The 17879-nt window shown below is 43.5% G+C and overlaps 1 protein-coding gene and 1 pseudogene across 3 annotated transcripts in view; one reads left to right on the top strand and one right to left on the bottom strand.

The window, feature by feature from the left end:
* The window catches only part of TENM2 (teneurin transmembrane protein 2), an 831585-nt gene that overhangs the window by 65576 nt on the left and 748130 nt on the right, over nt 1-17879 (bottom strand). For all 3 annotated transcript variants that reach the window (XM_066618094.1, XM_066618096.1, XM_066618097.1), the window contains 4 exons: nt 13728-13938; nt 6928-7047; nt 4271-4532; nt 1845-2112 (listed from right to left, as the gene is read on the bottom strand). In XM_066618094.1, coding sequence (XP_066474191.1) covers nt 1845-2112; nt 4271-4532; nt 6928-7047; nt 13728-13938 — 861 coding nt within the window. The remainder of the gene's footprint in view (nt 1-1844; nt 2113-4270; nt 4533-6927; nt 7048-13727; nt 13939-17879) is intronic.
* LOC136642489 (5S ribosomal RNA) lies at nt 30-152 on the top strand (annotated as a pseudogene).

Genomic DNA, 17879 nt, shown 5'->3' with positions numbered 1-17879 from the left:
GGATTCCAATAAAACCACTGAAAATGACAATCTATGGCAGCAACTGTTACCCTGCAGATGCCTGATCTCATCTGAACTTGGAAGCTAAGCAGGGTCAGGCCTGGTTAGTACTTGGATGGGAGACCGCCTGGGAATACTGGGTGCTGTAGGCTTATACCATAGTCTTTCGAGACTGAAGGTTGCCAACCAATCTATGTAAATATACTATGAAGTGTGGATTTATTTCTTGTTTTGGTGTATAGGTGCAACCTATTTATCCACGGATTTTTTATCTTAGGATTTGTCTCAATGTAGGGGGAACTGAAAGTTGCACACACCTTTGCCTCCTTTGCCCTGTGCTGGCTGTCCTCTTGCTCAGTTTCCAGGCAGCCCAAAACACTGCAAAAAGGCTCCACCTGGCACAGGCATGGAAATATTTCTGGAGCCCTGGAAGAGGTTCCTCTTTTGAAGGAACAGTAAGACTCCTGGAGCCCCTGAGCCAGCCAAGGCTGAGGAGGCTGAGGAGGGGAGGGGGACAGAAAACCTCTGTAGGCAGAGCACAAGCAGCAAGGTGCAGCAAGATGGAACTCTCTCTCTCACACACACACACACAGGGGCAGGTGCAGGAAAAAAAAAGATCACCTTTGATCACTTCCAGTGTCTCCCCAAGAGAGCACTCTCCCACGGACCACTGAAATGTCAGATGTAGCTGTAGGTAGTCCATTATCCATCCTGTCTGGTTGTCCAGTGCTTGCTGAAGTGCCAGCTGTGGGAGGGTCCACTCTCCACCCTTTCTGGTAGTCTGTGGAGAAGCGCTCACTCGGTGAGATGCTTCCACATTGACCACCAGAGAAGGTGGAGAATGGACTCCCCCCCCAGCAACTGGCATTTCCATTGTCTCGTCAAGTGCTCCTCTATGGGCTACCAAACTGAATTGTATTTTTTTGTGGTGGGGGGAAAAGGGAATTGCATGTGGTCCACGACAATTCCAATGTTTGTCTCTGTGGGCTCCTAAAGGTTGGGAACTACTTGCCTAACCCCTCACCCTACAGCCTCTCCTATTTCAGCTATGACATTTGTATTGATGCTTGTGAGGGTTTCACTACACCTGCAGTTTCAAAATGAAGTTGCTTAAGTGCTCTGCTACAGTCTTCTCCTGTGTACATGGCTTTAAAAAGATCCCCCAAAGACCTTCGGATAGGACTAAGGCCTGTATGAAGCGAACTGATCATGATGTGTCTTGCAGGTTTTCATTCCTTGTAGTGGTTGTATACCCTTTTAGTGGTGTATACCTACACCACCAGCTCCAAGGTTCCATTTGAGACATTAACATTTTCTATCCAATGTTTCATGATCATTATTACTCTTGCTATAACCAGTCCCTGATTAGACAGTAAAAATGCCAACAATGTACTTAATGGCATTTGAACTGTATACACCTAAAATGATACATTCATAGCGGACTTTTCAAGTGCTTCATCTGAAGTGCTGCATTCCTCTTGCTCATGGTTTTTTCTTTTTGAAACAGTGACATCATAAGATTCTTGGGATGAAGGGAGCAGAAAAAAGAAGCAGGCATTCGAGCTTGTAGAACAGGACTTGTCCCTGTGCTCCAGAGTTAGTTATTTGCCTAAGTGTCAAATGCTAGCCATTACTAGAGATGTGGAAAAGGTTGTTGTTAAACATAGTCGTATTAGCAGTAAAATATTTGAAGTCACCTATAGATAATTTCTAGTTAACATTGACTAGAATTTTTTACTCTAGACTGTTATCTGCACTGCAGTCAATGTAATTTAATTGTGCAACAATTAGTTCCACAATATTAGTTGCACAATTAGTTGCACAATATGAATGTGATGACATACCTACAGCATCTGAGAGCCCATAAACCTTCTGTCCATAGGCATCAGTTTTGTCCCAAATGAATGTATATGCCAAGTTGGGAGATGCTTGGAATGACTTTTGAAAGAGATGTCCTTCCACAGCTACCATCAGATGAACTTTAATTAAGTTCAGAGGCACAAGTGACTGGGTCATGGTGATCTTAAGCAGAGATTTGTATCCAGCAGTACGGGAGCTCAGATAGCAGAGTTTTATGTTGGATCCTGGGACTTCAATTTCTTCATGAAGAACCTGAGTGAGAACACAGACAACACATTAAAGGTGCATCTTACGAGAGGTAATTTTTGTTTAGTTTATGGGTTTTATTTACAGATTAATGATTTTTTTTTTTTTGCTGCTGCTGAGAAAGTTTCGCTTGGCCTTCCTGCAGTGGCACAATTTAGATTATGATTTCTGGATTAATAATGTTTTGGTCACTGTTAGACTTTCTTTTAAAACCACATGGTTGGCAAAAGTGTAAATAAAAACCACAGATTTTATTGCTAGTTATATGGAAGAGGGCCACAAGAGGCTGTAATTATATGAACCTGCAGCTTCTACTGACAATCAGTATAAAGCAACAGGGATGCCAAAAGGGAACAACAAGCATAATAATAATAAAAGCAAAGTAAATGATTAAGGGACTGCTTATCATCTATGCATCCTCAGTCAGCAGGAGAAAAATAAAGGTTTTTAGAGGTAAGTATAAAGTTTTTGTAAAGTGAGAAATAAAACTGTGTGATTGTGGCAGTCTTGTACGTTTAAACACAGGTTTGTAATAATCAAATATAAAGTAGGAATGGGGGCATTCTTCTCACGCCTATCAATATTTCCCCGTAGCATCTTCATAGATCAGACCCCTCCTTTTCATACACTGTGGTTCCAACTGCTTTCTCCCTGTCCCTGCAATGGTTATTAAGAAAAGAAAAAAACACCCATTGGGCAGATAGTATTTTTATCGTATTGTCTAGTTCAGTGATTCCCAACATTTTTAGGACCAGAACCAAATTTTTAAAATGACACTCTATCAGAACCCACCTAGCTTTACAAGATCCCCCCCCAACTTTCACTTTATCAGCTGCCCATGTCCCTGCTTTTATCCTTTTTACTATTGGGGGGGGGCTGCCTTCTGGAGTGTTTTTTGACCTCTACATTTATCAGGACCATTCTGGTGACCTTCTGTCCCCCTTTGCCTGGCCTGCAATAGGAGCCAAGGCATGCCTGTCTACTCAGGACTAAATTCACACATGCAGCTCACTTTTGCTTTCCATAGGGCCCAATTCATTTTCCTTGTCAGTTTAGATAGAAGACTTCCTTCTTCAGAGTTCATCAGATTTCATGGGGCCTGCGTTCATCAGACTGAGACCATTCTAGTGGCATTGCAGTCCTCTTGGCCTAACCTTCAAATCAGACTGAGGCATGTTCACCTACTCATGTGTAAATGTACACATGTGGCTCAGTTTCACTTTCCATAAGGCTAAATACATTTTGCTTGTCAGCTATCAGCTTGACAGTTTCATGACCAACCAACAATCAAGTCGTGACCTACTGGTGAGTTCCAGCCCAGAATTTGGGACCTACTGGTCTAGTTTGATCTTCATGGTGACTCACAGCCCAATCCTATGCCTTCCAGCACCTGATGGAGCTGCAGTACCAAAGCAGCTACTGCTGTATCCAGCAGGCATTGGGAAGCTGTCAGGAGTCTCTTTGGGGAAAGCGCTAAGCACCGCAATGGGGCTTCTCAAGTCCCTTCTCAATGGGTTTTTCAGCCCAATACAGTGTTTAGAATAGGGCAGAGCAGAGCTCCACTGGTCCCACCCCCCTCCAGCCCCAGTTTCTCCCCCCACCCTGCCCTCAATCTGCCCTCCCAGATGCATGCCTCCATCAAGCTCCACACAAGCAGATGCAGAGGCAAACACACCAGACACATATGTCAGTGAATCACGACCAGTTGTGGCTCTGGCATGTTGTAGATCCTTAAATCAGTGATTTTCAACCAGTGTTTTCAACCACAGCACACTAGTGTGCCATGAATGTTCCGCAGGTATGCCATGGAAGTTTGGGAAAGGGTCATTTGTTAGTAGGGTCATTATGGAACGTGAGCCTCTTACTGGCAGCGCAGTGTGCCTTGTCAATTGTCCCAAAATTGATGGTGTGCCTTGACTATGTTAGTGCCTTGTCAGTGTGCTGTGAGATGAAAAAGGTTGAAAATCACTGCCTTAAATGTTTGAAGAAAAGCAACTCCTATTCAAACATAATGTACAGAACAAATTCCAGAACAAATCTTGCAAACATGACTGCTACCATAAGATGTGAATTGACCCATGATGAAGAATTTCCATAGAGCACTAGTTAGCAAAAGACAGAAATCAACTGCTTGTGACACCCTTTTTACGTTCTTCTTTGATACCTGGGTCTCTGGAACAATAGGGTTTTGACCAGGAGCATCACTGAAGAATGTGGAAAGTGGTGAAGAAATTATAAGAGGATCAGGTCGGACAAAACCACTTAAGTCACAGCTGGGAATAGAGTTTTCTTCAGTCTTCAATGCAAGCGTGTCCATGGCATAAAAGCTGTTCCATGGCAGCCACACTGTCCTCTCTTGACTCATGAATGGGGCTCGCTCAAAGTGTAGAGTTAGAGATGCTCCTCCATTTGCGATCAAGTCAAACCTAGAAAAATGTGGAGCCCACATCATGACAGATTCTAGCAACGCATACAACAATAGGCAACAAAATGTGAGGATTTTACTGTGTAAACTATAGAACAAGTTTCCAATTAGAAGTTATTGTAAATTTCATGTCATTTTTAGATTATGAACCAATAAACATTGGCTGGTGGGTTGCACATCAAATAGACAATCAATGCATCCAATTTGTAGGATGGGGGAGAGTTGCATATCTGATACACAATTGAGCTGTCAGTTTTGTACTGCAAAAAGATGTGTCAGTGTGACTGCAGTGTTGTATCTGTACTATGTCATGGAAGTATTATCAGCACAGGGTTGCCCTATGCCACATTGTGCTGCTTTATAAAAACGATATTATACTGTAGGACAGTTCAACCCAAGCATTGTGAACAGAGTCGCAGATGCTGATATAACCTACCAGTTCTACTATATGAACATATATAGCATACATAGCACAGTAATGTCTGCTACTTGGCATCCCCTTCCCTTTCTTGGAGCCCTGGGAATTGCAGTTCAAGTGTGAGTCTCAATGAAATTAATCTTCGCACCCTGAAAAAAGTGAAATTCCCAGGATTCCTTGGGGAAACGCATAAAAATTAGATAATTTTTAATAATGATTTAGAGTAATACAGACATGGCTTTAAAACGGGACAAAAGATAACATCTACAAAATATCAACAGGCTCACTGTTAACTACAGCCTTTGTAATATAATCCTAGCAGTGACAGACCCATCCTTTCATTAGAAGACTTGTGGCAGATGGCAGTGAAAGAGCAATGAAGGGAAATTTGCATGACTGCTCTCAGTGCTGGATCTCTTTCAGAAATGAAGATAATGTTTTTATCCAGGATTTTAAAGCACTAAATATTTGCTTGGAAGAAGAACTTGATGGCTCCTATGGTTTTCTAATTGGGAGGTGGGCCTTCCCAGGGAAAGTAGGACTTTTGCTGGGGAAGAGCTGAAGCCCCTTCCAAACCCTGCCCACTAGCTGTCATAATTGGACTAAGAAACAGGTATACCAATCCATCTCTTTCTCTAGTCACTGAACCCAGGAGGCAGTGTGTTCTGTTCCTTACAGTCAGTTGTGAGGAGCAACAGACACAACACTCTACTTTCCAAGAAGCTTTGTGTTTCCTTGGGTTCCTGTTTTATGAAATCCTTAAAATTATGAGGCTCTCACCATTCCTCTTATGTTCTCATGCTCCCATATACTGAGAACTGAAGACAGCCCTAGTGGGACTCTGTTTCCTCCTAAGTACACATAGGAAAGCCCAAACACTTGCATTCTTGAGTCAAGGAGGCTTGTTATTATAAACCTTGAGATCTCCCACAGTCAATGTGGAGGTGCTATGAACAGTCCTTGAACAACAATGCAAATCTGTTCATGAAATATGGTTCAGCACTGAATGGTGGGGAGCTTTTGGTATGAAGCTGCTGTGAATAGTCCTTGAAAAAACAATGGGAATGCATTCACGAAATATGGTAAAGCACTGAATGGCAGGTAGCTGTGGACAAATACAGTGTTCTGAAGGATGGAATAATGCAATATATGAAAGGACTGAATCTCCATTGTTACTGCAGTATTCATCCTACATAAAACCTTGAAATCTTAGTACTGTTGCTATGCATCAGAAACTTGAATCTTCTCCCTCCTTCCACCACCCGCAGCCATGGCACTGTTTCTGATCAGTTATTCCATTTCAAACTACTTTTACTGACTATGTATTCATAGACATAGAGTAGCAAATAGTTACAATGCATTCTTTCACAGGCATATTACTTTACTGCCATATCCAATAAATTAGGTAAACCATGACACATTGTATTTTTGTTTGGGCTGAACTTTGTGCATTTCAAATCAGATGATAAACAGGGAAAGGGGACACATTTCTTGACACAGCAGGGAATTGTCTAAGTATATTCAATTACACTCTTTTGATTATGTTCTGCCCTCAAGAAACTCTAGAGATAGTGGATTAAGGGGCAGATGGGAACTTTTAAGAAAATACACTGTTTTATAATGACATTTTTTTCCTCTCTCCAGACAAGTGTTAGTTTGCCTTGCATTTCAAAATTGAATATTTCTGGTCTCAGCTGGATATTGCTATAGCCCACAAATGCTTTTAGAGATACAATACCGTTTCTGTGAAAAGAAGCCCAACTGCTAACAAATTATTATCAGAAGTCAGCCCTTTCGTATTTACTTTCAGTTAGTATTCGAGATGTCATGTGAAAAATTACTTTGTGCTTCCTTGATAGTTCTTTGGCCCAGTAGGAATTCCACGCATGGTACCACATGGTTTTACTAGATAGCACCATCTGCTAATCTGCACAGATATTACATACTAAATAGGTCCTGATGAAGCAAGTAGACTTACGTGCCATCCTGGCGAGTGATGGTGTAGCCGTACTTTGGATACTTGACAAATGACACGTTGACTCCAACAAGTGGAGTTCCATCTGTAGTCACCACTTGGCCTCTTATAAGAGACACAAGGCTAGGAAAGAAATGCAATTAAAATGTCAGCTCACTAAAACAGGGCTTGAGAGGCACTGAAAGACACACCACAAATACTATGCTAGACTTGTTTGTTTTTGTAAAACCCACATTTATGTTTGACTTAGAGAGTGAAGAGATGCTACTTGTCAAAAAATACATAATCTAAGCAACACAACATAATGACAGTAACCCAGATCTCTGCGGGGCTCCTGAGCATACATACAGTTTCCCAAGAGCAGGGCCTGCCGCTGTTCTCTTTAGTGGCAGGAACCAGACAACAAATTAATAGGACTGTAAAGGTCGGGGGGGGGGGAGCTAAACTGGATTTTATCATTGAAGTACTGTGGGTATCATGATGTTTCCCTGCAGGAAAATACAGTACTGTATTCTGCATTTATGGGAAGGCCATAACCCTCTTCATACATTCATTTGGGTACATGAAATTTGGGTACATCTCAATCTCAGAATTTAACCTTCTTCCTGTTGCTTACACATGTAGATTTTTTGACCAAATAGTGGGCAGCAGTTGCTATTTTTACCTTTTCCAAGGCACAGGGAGCCCTGCAGAGGAGTCCATGGGGCTCTCTGCACCCCCCAGAGGCTGGCACAGGCTGTGGTAAGTTTAAAAAAACACTCCTTGCTGGTAACACAATTGTGGTGATCACATCACTGCCATCCATCACCCCACCCTTAAGGGGGCAGAGACAGGGTTTCCCAGGCTGGTGGGTTGCGACCTACCACTTTGAGAACCACTGACCTATATAATGAAAAGTTTTGTTTTTTAAAATGACCCTATGCTAGTCACTCTGTAGCTGCAAGGCCCTGGCAAAGTCACAAATGCTGCACATCTGTAGTTCATGGACTGAATCTCAGTTTAAAGACTAGGCAATTAAACGAACTGTCTTTTCCCCTCAATGCTCAGCATCAGTGTCCATATTAATTTCAGGGTAGATGTACTACACCTCAGCACATGTGTGCATGCCAGTGAGAACATATGTATAAATGCTGGGGTTAAAAAGAAGAGGATAATACTGGAGCTTAGGTAGAATAAGTAGCAGCAACTGTTACCCTGCAGATGCATGAGCTTGTCTGATTTTGAAAGCTAAGTAGGGTCAGGCCTGGTTAGTACTTGGATGGGAGACCACCTGGGAATACTGGGTGCTGTAGGCTTATACCATAGTCTTTCAAGACTGAAGGTTGCCAACCAGTCAGTGAATTTAGATTTATGGGAGCCACATAGGTGAGAAGATCATAAACCAATTACCAATCTCAAATAGTCATATTTGTCAAGCACTCTTATATTCTATATTTCATATAGAAAAATAAAGTCTTCCAAGTGCCCAATGCTTCTATATGCAAGATCTCCTTAAAACCTGTTGTAGCCACAAGGTCAAAAACTCACAACATATATGTGCACATATGTGTATAAAATCATCACAATGATCAACTTGCAATTTCAACACCAAGGCCCTGATCCTATTTCCCACCATTACTGACTATGCAGCTAAGCAGGGTCAGGCCTGGTTAGTACTTGGATGGGAGACCGCCTGGGAATACTGGGTGCTGTAGGCTTATACCATAGTCTTTCGAGACTGAAGGTTGCCAACCAGTCATGCTGATGCAGCATGTGCAGCATCCAGTGTTGGAGGGGCAATCAGGATACCTGCAAGAGGTAGGTAAAAATATTTTTTACTTGCTTCTGCATAGGCCTCTGGTGGCCTATGGGTCTTCTCAGATCCATACCAACTACAGGTGGGCCCTCATATCCATGGATCTGCGGATCAGGGCAAAATCCTATCCAACTTTTCAGCTCCAGTGCTGCTATAATGCAGCTCCAAGGTAAGGGAACAAATGTTCCCTTACTTTGAGGAGGCCTCGGTGACTGTCCCTCCACCACAGGATGCAATGCATACCCCATTGGCATGGCTGCACTAGCACTGGAAAATTGGATAGGATTGGGGAATCTGTGGATCTGGATCCCCCCCCCCCCGCTACACTCTCCAGGTTTACAGTTTATTTTTGAAGCTGCACTGCAAGTGCAACTACACCAGGGTGACCAGATGTCATAATTGCCAAAGAGGACAAGGCACCCCAAAATGTAGGACCTGGCAAAATAAAAGCTGAACACATTCATATATTGATTTGATGTGGTTTAATTTAAAATTATACTGCATATAATTTATTACATGTATTGGCAACCTTCAGTCTCGAAAGACTATGGTATCGCGCTCTGAAAGGTGGTTCTGGCACAGCGTCTAGTGTGGCTGAAAAGGCCAATCCGGGAGTGACAATCCCTTCCACACCGGGAGCAAGTGCAGTCTGTCCCTGGTCTGTCTCCCTGGCTATGGGCCTTCCTTCTTTGCCTCTTAGCCTCAGACTGTTGGCAAAGTGTCTCTTCAAACTGGGAAAGGCCATGCTGCACAGCCTGCCTCCAAGCGGGCCGCTCAGAGGCCAGGGTCTCCCACTTGTTGAGGTCCATTCCTAAGGCCTTCAGATCCCTCTTGCAGATGTCCTTGTATCGCAGCTGTGGTCTACCTGTAGGGCGCTTTCCTTGCACGAGTTCTCCATAGAGGAGATCCTTTGGGATCCAGCCATCATCCATTCTCACGACATGACCAAGCCAACGCAGGCGTCTCTGTTTCAGCAGTGAATACATGCTAGGGATTCCAGCACGTTCCAGGACTGTGTTGTTTGGAACTTTGTCCTGCCAGGTGATGCCGAGGATGCGTCGGAGGCAGCGCATGTGGAAAGCGCTCAGTTTCCTCTCCTGTTGTGAGCGAAGAGTCCATGACTCGCTGCAGTACAGAAGTGTACTCAGGACGCAAGCTCTGTAGACCTGGATCTTGGTATGTTCCGTCAGCTTCTTGTTGGACTAGACTCTCTTTGTGAGTCTGGAAAACGTGGTAGCTGCTTTACCGATGCGCTTGTTTAGCTCGGTATCGAGAGAATGAGTGTCGGAGATCGTTGAGCCAAGGTACACAAAGTCATGGACAACCTCCAGTTCATGCTCAGAGATTGTAATGCAGGGAGGTGAGTCCACATCCTGAACCATGACCTGTGTTTTCTTCAGGCTGATTGTCAGCCTGATTTAATATAAATTTATTACATATAATTTATAATTTGCAAGAAGGCTCTGCACTGCCTGCAGGGGGCGCTTACAGGGAAAAGGAGGACATTTAAGTTCTTTTCCAGGACATGAGGCTAAAAAGGAGGACATGGCTTGTAAAAAGAGGACATCTGGTCACACTGGAGTATGCTTGCAGTGAATCTTGCTTTACTTTCTTGTTTAAACTGAAGAACAGAACATGCAATTAACCAGTCTGTGCACTAGAGGACATTGACTGAACATTAACAGGAACATTCAGTGAACTTTCAGCAGCATGCAGGCTCGACATGCATACAGCATGTTGTTCAGTTTAAACAAGAAAATAAAGCAAGATTCACTTGCACTTGTAGCATGACTTCAAAAATAAAAAGTAAAGTTAATGGGCGTGTGAGGAGCTATTTAGGTAGTGTTCCCCCTACTTGGTTTCTGGTATCTGTGGGGGTGGGGAGGCAGAATGGAACCTCTGCAGATATAGGAGCATGCCTATAAATAGTAGTGTAAGTCTAAGGAGAGCAAGAGGTGGAGCAGGTTGAAAAAGAGGGGACAGGATCCTTGTGCACACTGGTGCTGCTAGGATCCACCCCCTTCCTCCCTCTCCAGCTCAAGCTATTCTGCGGTCCCACTTCCTGCCCCACCTCCAGCTTACCTAGAGTGGCAGTAAAGTCCATTCTCCAAAACAAAACATTTAAAAGTAGAAATTGAATAGATCAGCACATGCTAGAGGTACCCCTGTTAAAAGCACAGGCCAGCAGAATGCAAATATCAGTATAAAAATACACCCACATAAGAAAGACCTGATGGTGTAAGGGCAGTAATAAAAAAAAAGGATCGCAGGTTCTTGTTCTAAGTGCCTCATAAAGATGTGTGCTGAAGGTCTTGTGCTAGCAAGGTCATGAACAGAGGTTCCTGACATGAATCAGTCTCTGACTTTGTAGATGAACAATGACTTTGTCTGGTAGCAAAATCCTAGGCACACCAGAGCTATTCATATTCTCCTAAGCAAGAGTCTGGCCTGTGAAAAGGGCTGCAAGTTTATTCTTTGAACTGATTTAATAGCACCCATAAAATTTACTTTCATAGGAAGCCAATGTGGGTTGAGACCTCAGAAAATAGTCTCCGGATGGTGAAAAGATCAATGAACAACTAGACAGAATACTGTAGTGACTGTGCTGCAGAACTATACGTGTTCTGATTGACGAAGAAGCAAAGAGTGCCTAACCAAAGAAAAATAGGAACAGGAGCCCATGATTGTCTTCCTAATCATCCTGAAATCATTTATTAAAGGGGAACTAGTGATGTGATCCAAAAGATTCAGAATCTAATATTTCAAAGAAGGCGTCTCAAGAAAGCCAAAGCATACAGCCCATTTTTTCTTGTTGTCTTCTAATAAAGCAGGAACAGTCTTACCCCCTTACCTTGGGGTAAATCTCCATTTCACCTATGGTTCTCCTTGCACCAGCTATTTTGCTGACACAGAACCAAGGTAAGGGAGAGGGCAAAGAGGAAGCTCAGGATACCATTGCATGTGAGTGCTTATGGTAACTACCCCCCTCTGTCCCCCATTCGGTCTGTCTCCTAGCCCAGAAACTCCCGTCCCCCTCTTGTTGCTCTCCCCCATCCCCACTGCTGGTTTACTTATGCTGCTCGTGGGAGCCCACTGGTCTGTGCATGATACCGCCAGCTATCTGTGTTGGCAGCCTTGTCACATGCTGGTAGTTCCACTGACCAAATGCATGTTTTGCCAGCAGGCTGGCCCATTAGGGTCGATGTGTTAGTTGGACTTACTTGTAAGTAACTGGGTTGCATTTTCAATTTTGATTAAATCAAACGTTAATGTCAACTATATTCAAGTAGCTATAACTACATAAAGACAGACTTTTTGGTAGATTTCCATATAATGACATTTGAATGCTGGTCAATACCCAAATAACTTCTTTAAGGTACACCCAAGAATTCCATGATACCTAGAGGGAATGTTAACTTTTTCACAGCAGATCTTCAGGCCATAACAACTGCTTTTGATGTGTTTCAGTTTCCATAGGGGTGTGCCATGTGACATGGAAGATTGCTTTTTGAAACACATAAACTCAAAGCTCTTTGACTGCATGCAACTAGTATACAGTTCTTTGGATTTAGTGTTGCAGCTATGGACTTCTAGGTAATGTAATTCCATTTTACAAACAAGGAAAAATGTTCTTTACTAGCCTGTCCAAGGCCACACTAGAGATATGTGGCAGAACTCAGATTTATAATTCTTCTTTCTTTCAGATACGCCCTTCACAATGCAGCATCAATGGCCTGCATCAGAGCAGGTAAGCCTATGCCAGGGGGAGGATGGGATACACCTCATGAGTGGGAAGGGGAAGTAATGGAGCACGTTGGGGAAGAAACTGGGGTGTGGGGAGTCTTGTCAGAGGAGGGAGTGGACAGATCTGGCAGCAATCATACACACCAGATCTTACCTCGTCTTTTGGAAACCTCCCTGCCCCTTTTCTTTCCCTGGACATATGCCACCAAAATGGCTAGCATATATCTGAAGAGATGCACAGGCAATTGGGCAGCCTATTGGGGAGCAAGTAAAATATTTTACTTACATCTTGCAGGATGTCTGATTGCGCCCACCACCACCATAGCATGCAGTGCAGCCTCCATTGGCGCAACTGCATGCTGTAACATGGCGGGGCCTTAGTCAATTAATCAGCTTGTTTTACTGATTAAAACAGTGTTTCTTAACATTTGTCCCCCACCTCACATGGTCCACCTATTGGAAGTACCACTGTAAGTAACTGGTGATGATGTCATCACCAGTTACTTCCAGATTGGGAGGCCAAATGGAACATGACAAGCACCGGTAAGAGGCTCATGGTGGACGGGAGGGCTTTTGCAAGCGCACAACAAGAGCACACTGGAGCACTGCCCACCAAGCCTCCTACTGCTGCTTGTTGCATTGTATTGCTGATCTTGTTGCCAGGCAGTGGGGGTCCATCTCCCAGACTCCACCTCAAGTACCACTGGTGGTATGAGTTCCACTGGTTGCAAATCACTGAATTAAAACATTCTGATCAATTTAAAAAGTGCTTCAAATTGAATGGGCAGCATATTTAAAATTCATTTTAATTATTTTAAAATACCTATTAAAAAAAAGACATGCTCAATGTTTAAAACTGAATGAAATAAACAAAGATCACTTTTCTCAGAGAGCTATGCTTTCATATTTGTCTTAAGCATGCAGAATAAAACGGAGTTTTTTTTGGTCATCTGAAATCGAATGTATATTCAACTCTTTTTGCTAAATTGCCAGATTTTTAAAAAATGAATTTGAGATTACTTCTCCACTCCCTCTTGGTGCCTGAAATCCAATGCTAGCTTTGGCCCACACGGAGCAGAATGCAAAGCCAGCATCCTGATAGAAAGACAACATTAAAAAATCATGAGAAAAAGCTCACGATGAGATTTTACCCTGAGATGGAAAAGGTTCTCTCGACTGAAAGCAGCATTCCATGTTAAACCATTATTAAACCTCTGCCAGAAGTACTTCCATGTCATTATAAAGTCGTATTTTTGGCTGTTACCTGCTGTTGAAAGGGTTTTCCCCTGGGATGATATGAGTGCTGTCTTTCCCCACTAAGAGTTTGATTCGATCGTAGAATGACTTTACAGCTGGTGAACCAGAGTGACTTTGCTGTATAATGTCTAGGGGATCACGTGAGCCACGGCACAGTAGGCTATTCTGACACGTCGATTGGAGGCAGCAGTCTGGATCCAGGCAGTCAACAAGGCCATCTGAAAGGCGCACACACACACACACACACGGTGGTTATTTTTATCCAAGTTCTTGGTCTAAAGGTTTCACGGTCTATAAGCAGTACAACTAGGATACAATTATTACTTTATAATGCAAAAATAAATATCACCAGATAGAAGTACGTGTGTCTAATACATTTTTGTTGTAAAAATGGACTACCATAATTTCTACACGATTTTGGCCCAGAGTACTTAAGAGAGGGCTGGCTCCGGGTGGCCCGTGGCAAACAGCCGTCCACAGGCCCCCTCCTACCTGTGTGGGTGCCAAAAGATTCACTCCATCACACCCACAATGAGTATGGGCACAGTGGTGGTCTCAAGGGTCAGCAGTGGAGCCTTTGGAAAGCCCTTGGGAGCTGCCAACAATGCTGATTCTAGAAGACAGCCCTGCCTATAAGTCTGCCTCCACCATGACCTTTAAGACTGAGCAGGCACATTCTCTTAGGCACACCATATATGCACCCAAATGATCTGGGTATGTGGAAAAGGGTTCAAAGTAGCTAACCCTCAACTTTGGAACTCTCTTCCCCTGGAGATTTGCCAAGGTTTGAATCTCCATGCTTTATGGAAGGGGTGTGAGAATTTTTATTTAGACTGTTCTTGGTATTTCCCCAGGTTTCCCCCTTCCCATTTCATTCTCACAACAACCCTGTTAATACTGTTTCTGCCCTTGAACTCCCAGATGAGTTGGGCCATTTGCCCAATAAATACATAAATATTGTGCTTAAGGTTCAACATTCACCTACAGATAATGCTATCTAAAATGAAACAGCATTGGCAATGTTCACACTGTTTTTACTATACAATCATGGAAAGTTCTAAGGTTAGATGAATTCTGTTGCTGCATCCGCTGTAGATTATATTTTTTCGGGTAAGGTCCATGACCCATTCACATTAGGGTCCCCATTCATCTTGAAGCTCTTTTCCATCATGGAAGGAGGATCTTTCCCCCTTTACAATCCATTTACCACCAACTTTATCTAATCAATGTGAGAACATAATTGGGTTCAGAAAATAACCCAAGGCAGCTTTTCTATTAAAGCCTGAACACTTTCCCTTCAGCATCCTGTTCTCTTTGCACTTGTGACACTTCCACCATTGCCAACCGAAAATTGTCCTCTGTTTTTAGTTCGCTCAGTGCCTCTGTTCAGGCAACTGTGAGTGAAAAGAATCCTATCAATACATTAAGGAATCAGAAAGGCGAGACGCGGAATAGAACTTACTGCTTTCTACAAATGTATATTTACCTGCTCAAGCTGTTGAATATTTTCTTTTTGCTATATCTACTGTTGAGGCGAGCATATGTTATGCCTATAATGACCTCATCAAGCAGCATGATTATGGGCTACAGCGGCTGAACATTTTTGACGACACCATGAACTTTAAATTGGCACACCAATCTCCCAGTGGCCTGTCAGTCATGAGAATAACATCTTCATGCCAGCGAGCCCCCTTGGATATAGTCTGACATTGCAATCTTCAGTAAATTACCCTGTCACTGCCAATCTTACAGTTATCTCGCAAACAATCAAGGAGGCAATCAAAGTGTTCTGAAGTGCCAGTTCAGGACCTAGGGGGGCTAGAAATGTCTTCAATACCAGTGAAAAACCTGAATATCATCCCTTGGATGTGGAATGGAAATACACATCCATGAATAATAGTACACGCCAATAGGTTTCATAGTTCAGACTGCACAAAGGACTCATGTCACTAATTGCAATAATCTACCTTTCTGCTCCATTATAATGCTTACTCATATTTATTTCATTTACAGAACCTAAAACATGCTTAAAAATGCAAAAGTCTTTCTGTTCAAGCACACAGCCAGACATCTGTTGCTACACAACTGCATCATACTAGGTGACAAGATAATTTGGAGAGAATTTCTAAAGAACACACAAGGAGAAAGTATGAAGTACATTTGGAAAAAAAACAATATTTCAAATGCAAACAGACTGATTTCCCACTGACTCTTAGGAAAACGGATCCCAGAGACTTGTCTTCAGGTCTAGTATTAATAGTCTGTTTGAAACTCCAGTACCTTTCAGTTTGATATTGTAAAACTTCCAGAAATCAAGCTGACTTTCCCAAAACATTACAGTAACTACTGAAAGTCACACCGTTTTTTCAAAACGTGTAACTTATATATAGAACATTTAAACCTGATGCTGTATATAGAATACAGTTCTACTGAAGCACATCATTGCTATATTGATCCTGGGCAACAAGACATACAAAGCAATACTTTTTATTTATTGAAAAGCGTTCATAAACTTCAGTTGGTACCCAGTGTGGGAGGGTACCAGTTTGTTAACTGGGGATGGTCAGAGGGCTCACAAAACTCCCCAATTTTTCATGAACTGCACTGGTGATCAATTTGTTTCTTAAGGACCATATCCTCCCATATACACCTTGTTGTATGCTTTGGTTTCAAATCAGGCCGTGAGACCCCTGTTTCCCCCCTCCTCCCACAGGGTAAAGGAGGAGCGGAATGTCAAAGGGAGTGGAACAGAACATGCTGGGAGTTCTTCCTAGTTCGAGATTATGCTGTACTACTAAGGGCCCAATTCTACCCTGCGCTGGAACAGGCAAGTCAACCGACTTGCGCTGTATCCAGCACAGGATAGGGGCCCAAAGCAGCTCAGCCAGAGGAACGCCTCCCTCCCGCCCCACTCCAGAGCCTTGCATTGGTCCAGCCAGGCCAACGTAAGGCTCACCAAGGAAGCTGGCACGGAGGCTTGTGTCAGCCTCCGCAGGCCAGTGCGCCTCCGTGCGCCGGCCCAGCTTACTCCTGAGAAGGTGCAAACATGCTTCATGGCATGTTTGCAATCCTCCTGGGCTGGTGCAAGGGGCTTGCGCTGGCCCAAGTGAAGGGCAGGATTGCACCCTAATTGTTGCAGGAAGGGCTTTATTACATGCAATTCTAGATTATCACACATCAGGCAGTATACTTCACTATTTATCTAGATGTTCACTCCCTAGTTACATTCACTGGAGTACAACTTGTAGCATCTCTGCATCAGTGGAGCTGGGTTGCCTGGAAGGAAGGGATGGCCCAACAGGGAACTCCCACCAATGTGGGCAACTGGGGGATGACAGAGTCACAGCAGGTGGGTCCAACCAGAGCCCCAGGTCCTCACCACCTGCAACCATCTCTAGCCAAGGGACTCTCTTGTCCCTTGGACCCATTCCAGCCCATAACTATTCATCTCTCTTTCTCCAATCTCAGACCACTCTATGTTCTTCAGAAAAACCAGACAATGCCTCTCTTAAGGTCCTCATATCTCATATCTCCTGCATTCCTGCATCTCTTTCTTTATCTTTCAACCTTTCCTCTTCTTCCTGTACCCTGTTCCATCCTCTTTCATTGCAGTCTTCTTTTCCCTTCTGTTTCATTATGCCCTTCCTCATGTAAGAACATAAGAACATAAGAACAGCCCCACTGGATCAGGCCATAGGCCCATCTAGTCCAGCTTCCTGTATCTCACAGCGGCCCACCAAATGCCCCAGGGAGCACACCAGATAACAAGAGACCTCATCCTGGTGCCCTCCCCTACATCTGGCATTCTGACTTAACCCATTCCTAAAATCAGGAGGTTGCGCATACACATCATGGCTTGTACCCCATAATGGATTTTTCCTCCAGAAACCTGTCCAATCCCCTTTTAAAGGCGTCTAGGCTAGACGCCAGCACCACATACTGTGGCAAGGAGTTCCACAGACCGACCACACGCTGAGTAAAGAAATATTTTCTTTTGTCTGTCCTAACCCACCCAACACTCAATTTTAGTGGATGTCCCCTGGTTCTGGTATTATGTGAGAGTGTAAAGAGCATCTCCCTATCCACTCTGTCCATTCCCTGCATAATTTTGTATGTCTCAATTATGTCCCCCCTCAGGCGTCTCTTTTCTAGGCTGAAG

The sequence above is a fragment of the Tiliqua scincoides genome, chromosome 2, assembly GCF_035046505.1.
Source record: "Tiliqua scincoides isolate rTilSci1 chromosome 2, rTilSci1.hap2, whole genome shotgun sequence".
Taxonomy (NCBI): Eukaryota; Metazoa; Chordata; class Lepidosauria; order Squamata; family Scincidae; genus Tiliqua; species Tiliqua scincoides.
This window is presented reverse-complemented; position numbering and strand designations above follow the sequence as displayed.